Consider the following 13,806-nt stretch of genomic DNA (forward strand, 5'->3'; position numbering starts at 1 on the left):
GAACTTCCCATAGTAGTTCTTAAAGGAGTTCAAAATGTAATTTAATTAAAAATTATTTAAGCATACCACAGTGCGGGGACACTCGTAGCCTAGAGCTTGGATGTCTGATACTCTCCTTCCTGACATCACGGCTATGAGAAATACTGCTTTGAATGTCACGTTCCATGATGATGGGGATGGATCTACTAAAAAGGATGACTGGGAGAGAACGTCCAGTACCACTTATAAATTCCATGGGGGGGACAAACGATCTTTCTGGAGGATGGATTCTAGCACATGCTCTAAGGAATTGGCAAACTGGTTGGTGTGTAGCCCACTTTACTCCTGTTAGCAAGGACAGAGCTATAACCTGTACTCTGATGCCTTGTACACACGATCGGGCTTTCCTCCAACAAAACCGTGGAATTTTGTCCGAAGTGTGATGGCTCAAACTTGTCTTGCATACACACGGTCACACAGTGGTTGGCCAACAATTATGAACGTAGTGGTTTTTCAGCTCATTAGTGCCACCCTTTCGGCTCCTTCTGCTAATATGATGTTAGTAGAAGTTTGGTGAGTGTGGATTTGCACTTTTCTTTTTGCGTTTTTCATTCTGCTTTTCAGTTTGTTTCTGAATGGCTGTTCATCAACTAGACATGTTGCGGAATCGGAGGAGATAACGTGTTATTTATTATTGGCCTTTGAGTTATTTCTTTGACATTTTTTTTTGGCTGAATAATGATTTGATTTGGTATATTTTCTATATTTTTGGATGCATAGAATGCACTTTTTGGTTAAATTCTATTGGCAGATAACATGTCTAATATATATATATATATATATATATATATATATATATATATATATATATATATATATATATATTTTTTTTTTTTTTTTTTTTATGCACAATAAAAAAAATTGTGGAGAATAATATTTGGCTATGTGTTTTACTTCAAATGACAGTTTGGGAGAAGGTAGTTACATTTTAAAAAATACAATGTAAAATTGACAAGGGACACCAACATAGTTGTATTTTTGTTCTTATAAACTATGCGATAATGGTGTTGTGGTAACTTGCACAAATAAAAAAAAAAACATAATAATATTATTCTTGATATCACTAGAAAAAAAAGCCTTTGAAAATGTGCAATAACTCCATCAGTATTACCAGCAAATCAGCTTCATTATTATTATTACCATTAAAGAAGAGAATTGTGCGCTGCATTGCATTTGGAGATTTCATAATTTGCCATGTCACCAATGTTAACTCTTCTTCATTACAAATGCTAGTTTACAAGACCGACCGCTTCTGCTTCCGAGCATGCATGTTTGTACTTTGGACTTTTTATACACGATTGGAAAATCTGACAACACACATTTGTTGGTGGAAAGTTTGAAGACATGCTGGCCAACATTTGTTGGGGAAAAGCCCAACAATAATTGTCCGATGGAGCATACACATGGTTGGATTTTACGACAACAGCCTGTCATCCAACATTTCCTGTCTGAAAATTTGATCGTGTGTACGGGGCTTGAGTGTGTTTATGCGTAAGACCATTTCTAAGGAAATTTAATATGTATGATTCTAAACGTGACATGGGATCAAAACCTTGTGCTTTAGCAATGGTAGCAAACTTTTCCCATACTCTGGAAAAAGTATGATTTGTCATAGGAGCTCTTGCCTTCAGTAAAGTTTCAATTACTGCTAATGATCATTCAGCTTCCTTTCCTCTCAGCTTGACTGGGTTTAGATGTAACTCCTGCCCCTGCTGGAGCAGATCTGATATTAAGCAGAATTGGAGGCTCCACTGCCAGAGATTATAGCAATGGCAACCAAGGCTACAGAGAAATGATTGCTATTACCAGCCCTGGATGCCTGTGAATCCTGTTGAGCAGTCTAAAGATCAGCAGTATTGGCGGGCATGCACATACTAATTTTCAAACCCAACTGGAGCTTCTACTGCTTCTGCTTCTACCCTTCACCCTTGCAAAAATGAGTTTGAATTTTGTGTTGGTTGGAGTTGCCATCAAATCCAGAACTGGATATTCCCACTATTTGCAGATCCAGTGAAAAACTGACTGGTTCAGGGACCGTCCATTGTTGTCCAAAGACCTGCGACTCAAAGTATCTCCTAGGAAATTCTGAGAGGCTGGAAAATAAGCAGCTGACAGGTTTGCCAGATTCTGCTGAGCCCATGTCTTTATGGGTGAGACCTCTGCCAAGAGTACTCGGCTCCACATTCCACCTTGGCGATGGACGTATGTGATCTCTTTCTTCTTGTGCATGTGAAGGACCACATTGGCTTCCCGAATCTGCCCCTGAATTGCCCTCAAGGCCCAAAAGGCTGCTCTCAATTCGATCACACTGGAAACTTTGTTTTGTCTGTTCTTCCATTGGCCCTGGACTAAAAGGGCATTGAAGTAAGTACCCCACCCCAACGTGGACCCATCTAAAACTGTTTGCCAATATTGGGTCCAGATTTAATTGGTGACAGTTGAATAGATTCCATGGTTCCTTCCACCAATCACGGGATCTCTTTGCCAGAGTCATCCTGATCCTCTGACAAGTAGAAAGACTCTTCCATTGTCTGAAGAACTCCATCTGTAAGGCCGCGTACACACGGGCGGACTGTTTGCCGAAACTAAGTTCGTCAAACAGTCCGCTCAAACTTTTGAATGAACGAACTTGCCCACACACGGCACTTTTTGAGCGGACTAAGTTCGTCGTACTAAGTCCGCGCAACTTTTGAAATGTACAGGACTCGCCCACACATGAGGAGGACAGTCCGCTCATTTCGAGCGCGTGTCAAGGTAGGCGGGGCCCGCGACGGAGACGTCGCGGGCTCCGCCGCATGGAATGGACTTAAAGGGGAACCCCAACGCCGAAAAAAAATCGGCGTGGGGGTTCCCCCAAAGTCCACAACAGACCCTTGTCCGAGCACGCTACCTGGCCGGCCAGGAAAGGGGGGCGAGCGAGCGCGCCCCCCCTCCTGAGCCGTACCAGGCCGCGTGCCCTCAACATGGGGGGTGCCTTGGGGAAGGGGGGGCCGCGCGGCCCCCCACCCCAAAGCACCTTGTCCCCATGTTGATGAGGACAAGGGCCTCTTCCCGACAACCCTGGCCGTTGGTTGTCGGGGTCTGCGGGCGGGGGGCTTATCGGAATCCGGGAGCCCCCTTTAATAAGGGGGCCCCCGGATACCGGCCCCCCACCCTATGTGAATGAGTATGGGGTACAATGTACCCCTACCCATTCACCTGTAAAATAAAAGTACCCAAAAAAAAACACAACACACGAGATAAAATATTTTATTGCACAGCTCCGGGGGTCTTCCGTCTTCGGGGGTCTTCTCGCCGGACTCCTCCGCTATCTTCTTGTAGCTCTTTTGCTAGCGGAGGAGTCCGGCTTTCTTCCTCCCCGCCGCCGGCCTCTTCTCCCGACTTCGGGGGTCTTGTCCCCCTCTTCGGTTCTTCTGCCGGGCCACCGCGCCTTCTTATAGCTCTTTTGCAGGCGGTGGCCCGGTCTTCTGTCGCCGCTGTCGCCGTCGCCTTCCGTTCTTCTTCTTCTTCTTCTTCTTCTTCTCCAGGAGATGTTGACACGTCGCTCTCTCCGGCCGGAATGCCAGAGCCGCGCTGCGCGGCCACTTATATAGTGACAATGGGGCGGTGTCACATGGTATATGTCACATGGGTTGGTCACATGGGTTGATGTCACATGGGGACTATGACATCGTAAGGGGGCGGGGTCACCATGTGACCAACCCATGTGACATATACCATGTGACACCGCCCCATTGTCACTATATAAGTGGCCGCGCAGCGCGGCTCTGGCATTCCGGCCGGAGAGAGCGACGTGTCAACATCTCCTGGAGAAGAAGAAGAAGAAGAAGAAGAAGAAGAAGAAGAAGAAGAACGGAAGGCGACGGCGACAGCGGCGACAGAAGACCGGGCCACCGCCTGCAAAAGAGCTATAAGAAGGCGCGGTGGCCCGGCAGAAGAACCGAAGAGGGGGACAAGACCCCCGAAGTTGGGAGAAGAGGCCGGCGGCGGGGAGGAAGAAAGCCGGACTCCTCCGCTAGCAAAAGAGCTACAAGAAGATAGCGGAGGAGTCCGGCGAGAAGACCCCCGAAGACGGAAGACCCCCGGAGCTGTGCAATAAAATATTTTATCTCGTGTGTTGTGTTTTTTTTTGGGTACTTTTATTTTACAGGTGAATGGGTAGGGGTACATTGTACCCCATACTCATTCACATAGGGTGGGGGGCCGGTATCCGGGGGCCCCCTTATTAAAGGGGGCTCCCGGATTCCGATAACCCCCCGCCCGCAGACCCCGACAACCAACGGCCAGGGTTGTCGGGAAGAGGCCCTTGTCCTCATCAACATGGGGACAAGGTGCTTTGGGGTGGGGGGGCCGCGCGGCCCCCCTTCCCCAAGGCACCCCCCATGTTGAGGGCACGCGGCCTGGTACGGCTCAGGAGGGGGGCGCGCTCGCTCGCCCCCCTTTCCTGGCCGGCCGGGTAGCGTGCTCGGACAAGGGTCTGTTGTGGACTTTGGGGGAACCCCCACGCCGATTTTTTTCGGCGTTGGAGTTCCCTTTTAAGTCCATACCAGGCGGCGGAGCCCGCGACGTCTCCTTCCTCGGGCCCCGCCTACCTGGAGATGCGCTCGAAATGAGCAGACTTTTCTCCGGACGGGAACAGTCCGCTCATTTCGAAAGTACAGTGGACTGGCCCACACACGGGCGGACTGTCCGCTGAAACCAAGTTTCAGCGAACAGTTTTACGGAAATTCCGTAAGACTTTGTTCGTCAAACAGTCCGCTGAAACTGTCCGCTGAAGCCCACACACGAGCGGACTGTCCGCTGAAACACTGTTCAGCGGACAAAGTTGGGCGAACAGTCCGCCCGTGTGTACGCGGCCTTAGGTTCTCATCCACCAGTGGGCCCACTTTAAAAGTGAATTAGTGGACAACAAAGTTCCCAACAGTTTGCGACACTGGGAGGCTGGAAGGTAAGAATTCTTGATTTAAACAGTTCCAACTGGCTGAACACTGAGTAAAAAAAGAATGTTGTCTTATGGGAAATTACTTATTTATATAGTATAACCGGTTCTGTAATTGGGCAGAGAGCAGAGCTTATACCCATAGATACATGCTGTCATGCCTGTGTCAGGAAATAAGACTTTTAATACTTTGTAGAAAAAACTAAGCTAGACATCATCCATTTTATCTTGCTTTGTTTCATTTATGTTATAGTACATGCCACTACTAAGAAAATACATGTAGTACCCTTACGATATGTACATAATACATTATTAAAGACATTTTAATATATGATCAATATGCACAAAAAGCATAAAACATGCTGTAACACCTAATGTATTTTAAGTAGAGATTTGTAAATGGGTCCCCAGTCCTGTTCCCAGTTTAATTGCTCACCTGGTGTTTTCTGCAATCTTGAGTCTTGTATAAAGCGCACTGCCTTATAACCAAATGGTATTTGTCCCATGCTTGATGTTTTCTTCAAAGTCTCAAATGCTGTACGCTGTTCATTATAGGCACCTGGGGCTGGGGTGATTGATTTCACAGGCAGAAATCGCTAGTGTGGCACACAAGAAAAGAAAATAAAATATTCTGAACTAACCGACAGCTGCAAAGGCAGTAAAAATGTTTAGTGACACCAATGCATTTGAGCTTTTCCAACAACTGTAGAACACTCTTATGCCCCGTACACACGGTCGGACATTCCCACCACAAAATCCGTCAGATTTTTTCCGACTGATTTTGTCCTTTGTTGCATACACACGGTCGGACAAAGTTGTCAGAAAATCGTGATGACGTTTGTTCGTTACGACCGAACTACGTTGAGGCTTGTAGCCAATAGCTTTGGTCTCGTAATTTGATCTGAGCATGCGTGGCACTTTGTCCGATCGGAATTCTCTACAAATGATCGGAAAAAGTCAGATCAGATTTTTTTGTCAGAAAATTTGAGATCCAGCTCTCAAATTTTTTCCATCTGAATTTCCGACGGAAAGTCCGATAGAGCCCACATACGATTGGATTTTCTGACAATATAATCCGATCGGACCTTTTCCATCGGAATTTCCGACCGTGTGTACAAGGCATAAAAGCAAATCTGTGCAAAGACTATTGAAAACGCTTCTCCAGTTTTAGTGAATGTACATGCGGATAATATTGCACAGCTCTAGATTCTTTTCTCTGGGATCTTTGCACAGTATGACTGTACCAAAGTGGGGTTAATTTACTAAAGGCAAATAGACTATTCACTTTGTTTTAGGGATGTTGTACTTTGCAAAGGGAATTTTCACCAGAGCTTAGTGAATAAGATGAAGCTCTGCTGACTTCCATCATCCAATCATTTTTTATTTATTGTCCTTGCACATAGCTTAGGGAACATTCCTTTGCAAAGTGAACAGCATATTTGCTTTTAGTAATTGAACCCTGGTGAGTCATGTTGGAATTCTCTGAAAGAGCTAACCTTGATGTACCAAAGCAAACCTCTAACTACACTGCCAGTACTAATCAACTTGCTTTTGTGACAGCATCTGTATATTTTACACAGGCTGTCATGGAGTTTGCAGGAGATTAGAAAATTTAAAGGGGCATAATTAATAAAACTAACCAGGAAATAGCTCCGTATGAGCTTGACAAAGACTCTTGGTGACAGAAATGGCAGAATATATATGCTAAACATAAAATATAAAAAAAAAATGGAGTTTGCAAGAGAATTACCTTAATTACTATATTTAGATTAGTGTCTTTAAATTAAATTCTGCATCGCTGCTGCCACCCGCACAGTTCAATGTACAAAACTACATGTTAATTGTATTAAAAATACATATACATTTTTATTTTTATCTAGGAGCCATAGCAACAACATTTTGCAACTCTGTGTTTTGTTGTCTTTAAATCTTATCTTATTCGGTGCTTGAATATTGATTATATAAAGAAAGGGGAAAAAAATAACTCATTATACAATTTATGTATACAGAACAAACTTACACCATAAAATTATCATTTTTAAACCCAAGGCCCTGCATTCCCTATATCTGGTCTCTACAGTACATAGACCATGGAAATGCAATCATTTTAGTAAATATAAACTGCTAATTACCTTTTCTCATCAGAGGTATATATAGCAGTCTTTTTACTTCTATCAGGTTAAAGCTTGTAGGAGGAGTTTTCATACTGCACTGAGCTGTCCTGTCAGGATGCAGGACCCCCGACCCTCTGTCTGGACTGTGATGATTAGCCCTGTGCTGATCAAATGCACTCTCCCAAAATAAAAAATCTCTAGCAATACACACCAAACTGAGCATGTGCAGCCTGACTCCAGTAGCTCTGTCTTATACTGACATGTTATGGGGACAATGCAAGAAGTGGAGGATCTGTGCATACAGGATCAAACAGCCATTTTACACAATGCAGAGGATTCACCCCTTAGGTCCCACAGTGAGTATAACAAGCATGCTTTACTGCATATACAGACTGATTTTACTGTTGTGGGTTTAGTAACACTTTAACATAATGGGGATAATGCACTCACAACTACTGGAAGTGTTTACAATTGCTTGTAAGATTTTCCAGCAGATATCACATGCTCACCTCTTTAATTATATTGCAGCTTGACTATAAATCTGCCAGGTTCAGCCATATCACTAGTGACAGGTAAATCTCTCAATAACAGTTATACTAAAAGACATCTGATTGTCTATAGACAGGTTTACTTTCACATTATGTTACCATAAGCACTGTTGGTGTTGCTTGGAAAGCTTTGGTGTTCCAAATTTCACATTTCACAGATTAAGTCACTATAGTAAACAACAGTTATTATTGGCAGTACTCCTGTCCAAAATTAAAAATGCCAAGCAACTTTTTTTGTCACTATTTATTACCTAAATTTTAAGACAAAAACCTGAAAAATTACAATACCGGTGTTCATGACTCCACTTTTGTTCGTTTCCTACCTGTGCCAAAGACAGAAATGGAGGTCGAGAATTATCAGCAGATTTGGTCAGCCTGTTTGCTATATCAAATTCCCGTCCAATCTCATATTTTCCTGGTCCTGGAACACCCTGATAAGAAAAAAATAAATATACACACATAAAAAAAAAATAGGCAGAAAAATTCTAAAAGTTCATACATGTACACTGAGCAGAAATATAAACGCAACATTTTTGTGTTTGCCCCTATTTATCATGAGCTGAACTTAAAGATCTACGCCTTTTTCTATTTACACAAAAGGGCTATCTCTCTCAATAATTGAATTGTTCGCAAATCTGTCTAAATCTGTGTTAGTAAGCACTTCTCCTTTGCTGAGATAATACATCCACCTCACAGGTGTGGCATATCCAGATGCTGATTAGACAGCATGATTATTGCATAGGTGTGCATTAGGTTGGCCACAACAAAAGGCCACTCTAAAATGTGCAGTTTTATCACACAGCACAATGCCACCGATGTCGCAAGTTGTGAGGGAGTGTGCAATTGGCATGCTGACTGCAGTAATGTCCACCAGAGCTGTTACCCTTGAATAGAATGTTCATTTCTCTACCATAAGCCATCTCCGAAGGCATTTCAGAGAATTTGGTAGTACATTCAACCAGCCTCACAACCGCAGACTTCGTGTAACCACACCAGCCCAGTTTGAAAAAACTTAATTTTTAAATAAGCAGTGATTTATTGAAGCTTAAAGTGAAAGCACAAGAATGAAACATTCCTTTCAATATAGTGCCTGGGGGTCCCCTTAGTCCATCTGTAAAGTGCCACAATGTAGTGCAAAGGAAACAAGATTAGAGATTTTTTGGATAAATTCTGGTGTCTCTACCACAGAGGGACACTGCTAATAAGATGTGGAAGCTGACAGCCCTGGGTGGCGAGGACTAAAAAATTTTAGAAATGCATCACCGCTCCTCTCTTGACCAACAGACGCCTCAAAACTATGTTTTCCACTACACTGTAACCTACCAGAGTCTTGAAAAGCGTTCAATAAACTCCTCTTTAAGGTGTCCTCAAGGGATTTTATCTTCTGCACTCTCTGCGGGGACGGGATGCGTTCTGAGACTTCCCCCTTATAACAGAGGTTAAAGTGGTTGTAAACCCTAAAAAAAGAAACCAAAAAAAAAAAATCTGCAAGACAAAGGCATAATGAGGTAGTATGATTAGCATACTAGCTCATTATGAATTACTTACTGTACCTGAGATCGAAGCCCCCACAGCGGTCCTCGTTCACTGCTCCGGCGGCCACCATTGCTCCCAGAGTTACTTCCGGGTATCGTGGGCTCCAGTGCTGTGATTGGCCAGAGCCACGATGACGTAGCTCCTGCGCATGCGCACGGAAGCCGCTGGTAACGTACGTGCCATTGCTTCAGTTTGCTTCAGTGCGCATGTGCCGATGACGTCGGCACATGCAAATACAGGGGATATCTCCTAAACCGTGCAGGTTTAGGAGATATCCAGGCTAAGCCTAATTATAGGCTACCTGTAGCAAAAAGTGGTTGTAAAGGGTTTATAACCACTTTAAGGAGGGTTGCCAACCAATAGTGATATGCCACGTATTCTTGGGTCCTTTTGCAGGCTTTGAAACATGAGGGAGCCCATGCACCGCAAATTGGTCACTGAGGATTACAGTATTTGGAACTGCCTCCTCCCAGCCTACTACTCCCAAGGGTTCTGGGGATGGAAAACCATCTCTTACTGTTTGATGCATGTCTTCCTCTGCTTCAATGCCTCCGAAACTGAATCTTCTTCCTCCTCCTCTCTCTCCTCTTGTGTGTTCTGTGGCATAGGAACAATGGTGTCTGCATAAAGTGGGCCTTGAGAGGGAATTAAGTAATCCTCTTCCTCCAGCTGCTCTACCTCGAGTGCCCTATCCATAATGCCATGCAGTGTCTGCTCCAGCAGGAACACAACAGGGATTGTGTCACTGATGTATGCACTATCACGGCTCACCATCCTTTTGGCCACCTCAAATGGTGACAGTACAGTGCATGCATCCTTTATGAGCAGCCAGTTGCATGGGGGAAAAAAATCTGAGTTGGCCTGAGCCTGTTATTGTGCCATACTCACACAGGTACATATTGATGGCTCTTTGCTGCATGTGTATTGCCAAAGTCGAGTTCCACCTGGTGGGCATGTCACAAATCAGGCAGTTTATGGGCAGGTATTCCCGCTGAATTTCCGTCAACCAAGTACTGGCTGTGTATGATCACCTGAAATGGCTACAGACCCTTCTGGCCTTTTTTTAGTAGATCTTCCAATCCTTGGTACCTATTTAGGAAGCGCTGCACCACCAAATTGAGGACATGTGCCTGGCATGGCACATGTGCCAATTTTCCCTGTCTAAAGGTGGACAGGAGGTTTGTACCATTATCACAGACCCCCATTCCTGGCTCCAGCTGGTGTGGCGTGTACCACCTCTGGGCCTGTCCCTGCAGAGCTGCAAGAATCTCTGCTCCGGTGGTTCCTGTCCATAGACACAACAGCTAAAGCACTGTATTGCACCTTTAGCCTGACTCATTGAATAGCCTTTTGAACACTTAGGGGGTACTTGAGGTTCATAGGACAACTCAGCTGAAGTGAGCATAGAGAAGGAGGAGGAGCAGAAGGGGGGTAAAGCTGACAAATCTCTCATTATCACAAGATGTATGGAGACATGGGGGCACAACAAGCTGCAGCACTGAGCCCTGTCCAGTATCCTTCCGAGTTGCAAGCAGAGTTACCCAGTGTGCTGTCAATGAAATATATCATTCCTGCCCATGCTTGCTGGACCATGTGTTAGCAGTAATGTGGACTTTGCGGCTGAATATGCTGGGCATGTGGATGGCAGGGACTGTATACCGTCCCACACTTCCATTGAAGATGCAGCGGTATGCTATACCTACTTCAGTAAGAGCTCTCCTAAGCGGGTACAGTGCTCTACATTTAGCTAAGGCTAAAGAGAGAGATCACGTTAAGGATACTTTAACCCCAGCAAAATTAAGTGTACTTATGAAACAAGCTTTCTCCCAGAGTTGTGGAGATTTCTATGTAGAGATTTCTATGGCAAGAGAAGAAATGTTCAATCTAATGAGAACGGGCCGTGTGTATTCTACAGTCCTGTGAGTATGATCTTGGCTTACTGCTGTGGCACATCTACTTTATGAGCCCTATGTAGCGCAATCACAGCTACAAGTGGTTTCCAGGATGTTTGTAGATTAATAATAAGCTTGGGAAGCCACTTATTGGTCACTTATTGGTGGCTTGCAGACTATAAATAGGTTTACAATAGGAGAATACAATCCGAAAAAGAGTCCACTTGCTGGATGGAATTGAAATACATAAATTCATGTAGAATATTTCACATCATAAAAAAAGAAACATACATACTAACATGATAAAGAGAAGCATGTTTGGCTACAGAATATATTAATAGATAGGATAGACAGATAGGATATATATATATATATTCTGAAACTACATTTCAATACATTTCTAATAGTTTGATTTTAGTCTCACAAATTGTTGGAAATTGTGTTAATGTACAGTAAAGCAAATCACACAGCATGCTACTGCTTTGTGACAAATTTTTCCTTGAACTGCACAATGTCACAAAGATTTTTTGACACATATAAACACTTTAGAGTACCGAGAGACTAAATTCTTTGTAAAAATAGCATATGCGATGCACCACCATGGTCAAACAGGGAACAAAATAAACTTTCAGGCAAAATCAACCTAGATAGCAAAGTCAAAAATATAAAAAGTAGATCGGTAAAAAAGGAAATGCGTATTTACATTTTTCAATATGTATTAACCATTACCACCGTGTATGTATCACCTCTCAATGGCAGTGACACACATGAACCTTTGCTGCCAATTATTATATATATTATAAGTGATTGTTGAAGGAAAACAATATTGTTTTTTTTTTATGTTTTAAACTGTTGTTTTACATCTTTTTATATTCAATGCTCTCTCCACATTACCAGTCCTTCCAAGATGTATTTTGCAAAAAAGGCACAGAATTCCCTCCTCCTTCAACTGCTCTATTTACCTCTTGCTGGGAACTTACCCTCCATGCAGACATATCTATCCTTTGTCAATTGCTGAACTGCAGGCCACGTCAGAATACATCTAATAAAACCTCCAGAAAGGAGGTATCAGAAAGTTAAAAATACCTGCTGTGGCCAGGTTTTTCTTTGTCAAGCAAAAATGGGGTTCACTCCACCCTTGTATTGATTACACTGGGCATAATGTCATCACAGTCAACAACCGTGTCAACCAATGTTTCATTTTGGAACACTAATGCCCCGTACACACGATCGGACTATCCGGCGGACAATCCGCCGGACTTTCCAGGGAAGGTTCGTCTGACTTTCCAAATGAACGGACTTGCCCACACACAGACTACAGTCTGTTCATTTTGATTGTGACTTCAGGTACGATGGGACTAGAGAAGGAAGTCAATGTTGCCGCCTCCATCGAACGCGTTTGACACCTTGCGAGCCCCCTCGCCTGGTATGGGTTTTAAGGGTAACCCCTACGCTGAAAAATGGCGTGTGGGTGACCCCAAAGTCCATACCAGACCCTTATCCGAGCACGCAGCCCGGCCGGTCAGGAAAGGGGGTGGGGACGAGTGAGCACCCCCCCTCCTGAACCGTACCAGGCCGCGTGCCCTCAACATGGTAAGTTGGTGCTAAGGGGAAGGGGGGCCCTGCGGCCCTCCCACCCCAAAGCACCTTGTCCTCATGTTGATGAGGACAAGATCCTCTTCCCGACAACCCTGGCCGTTGGTTGTCGGGGTCTGCAGGCGGGGGGCTTATCGGAATCCGGGATTAAAAGTGGAGACATTGACTCCCTTGTCTAGTCCCATCGTACCTGAAGTCACATTCAAAATGAACGAACTTTGGTCCGTGTGTGGGCTAGTCCGTTCATTTGGAAAGTCCGGTGGACTAGCAGACAGATGAGTGTCCACTGGAGCCCACACACAGTCGAATTGTCCGGTGGACTCTGGTCCGCCAGACTAAGTCTGCCGGATAGTCAGATCGTGTGTACGCGGCATTTCACAGACTGCGAGGCGAGATGCTCAAACTTTTTCCAAGTTGGATCTCAGAAGGACATCAAATCTAATTAGGATCCGTGAAGGTGATGAGTTGAAAACTGCCATTCACACCACAAATGGACATTACAAGTATTTTGTAATGGCTTTTAGGTTATGCAACACCCTAGTAGTCCTGAAAAAAATTCCATAATCTCTTGAAACTTGTGTTATAGTATACAGAGATTATATTTTGGTTCTTTTCCCAGACTTATGCACCCATTGTCTTCATGTGAAAATGGTTCTACAGTAGCTTTGAGACAACAATTTCTATGCCAACTTGGAGAAATGCCTTTTTCTACAAACACAGGTTTACTTGGCTACATTGTCATGGATCAAGGTCTTCTTATGGATCCAGCCAAACTATGGGCTATATCCAACTGGCCCTACCTTGCTAGTGCTTATTATTATTATAGTTATTATAATACACAATGTATATAGCGCCAACAGTTTACGCAACGCTTTACAATATAGAGGGGGGACAGCAAAATTACAGTACAGTTCAATACAGAAGGGACAGGAGGGCCCTGCTCATAGAGCTTACATTCTAAAGGGAGGGGTGGTGGTACAAAAAGGTAATAGATGCAGGGAATTAATTCATGGGGGTGGCTCAGGGACAGTTGTTAGGTGAGTGTGGGATAGGCTTCCCTGAATATTGAGTTTTCAGGGATCTCCTAAAGGTGGAGAGGTTAAGGGCTGATCGGATATACCGGGGCAGGGAGTGCCAGAGGT

The 13,806-nt window shown here is 44.1% G+C and overlaps 1 protein-coding gene across 1 annotated transcript in view; it reads right to left on the reverse strand.

Annotated features, from left to right (window-relative positions):
* STPG2 (sperm tail PG-rich repeat containing 2) overlaps window positions 1-13,806 on the reverse strand; it is a 980,631-nt gene that overhangs the window by 708,454 nt on the left and 258,371 nt on the right. Inside the window, exons 8-9 of the mRNA XM_077476582.1 lie at window positions 7,964-8,071; window positions 5,415-5,574 (exon numbers count right to left, since the gene is read on the reverse strand). Of these exons, the coding sequence (XP_077332708.1) occupies window positions 5,415-5,574; window positions 7,964-8,071 (268 nt within the window). The remainder of the gene's footprint in view (window positions 1-5,414; window positions 5,575-7,963; window positions 8,072-13,806) is intronic.

The sequence above is a fragment of the Lithobates pipiens genome, unplaced genomic scaffold, assembly GCF_037356315.1.
Source record: "Lithobates pipiens isolate NorthernLeopardFrog02 unplaced genomic scaffold, aLitPip1_a1.2 Scaffold_13, whole genome shotgun sequence".
Classification (NCBI taxonomy): domain Eukaryota; kingdom Metazoa; phylum Chordata; class Amphibia; order Anura; family Ranidae; genus Lithobates; species Lithobates pipiens.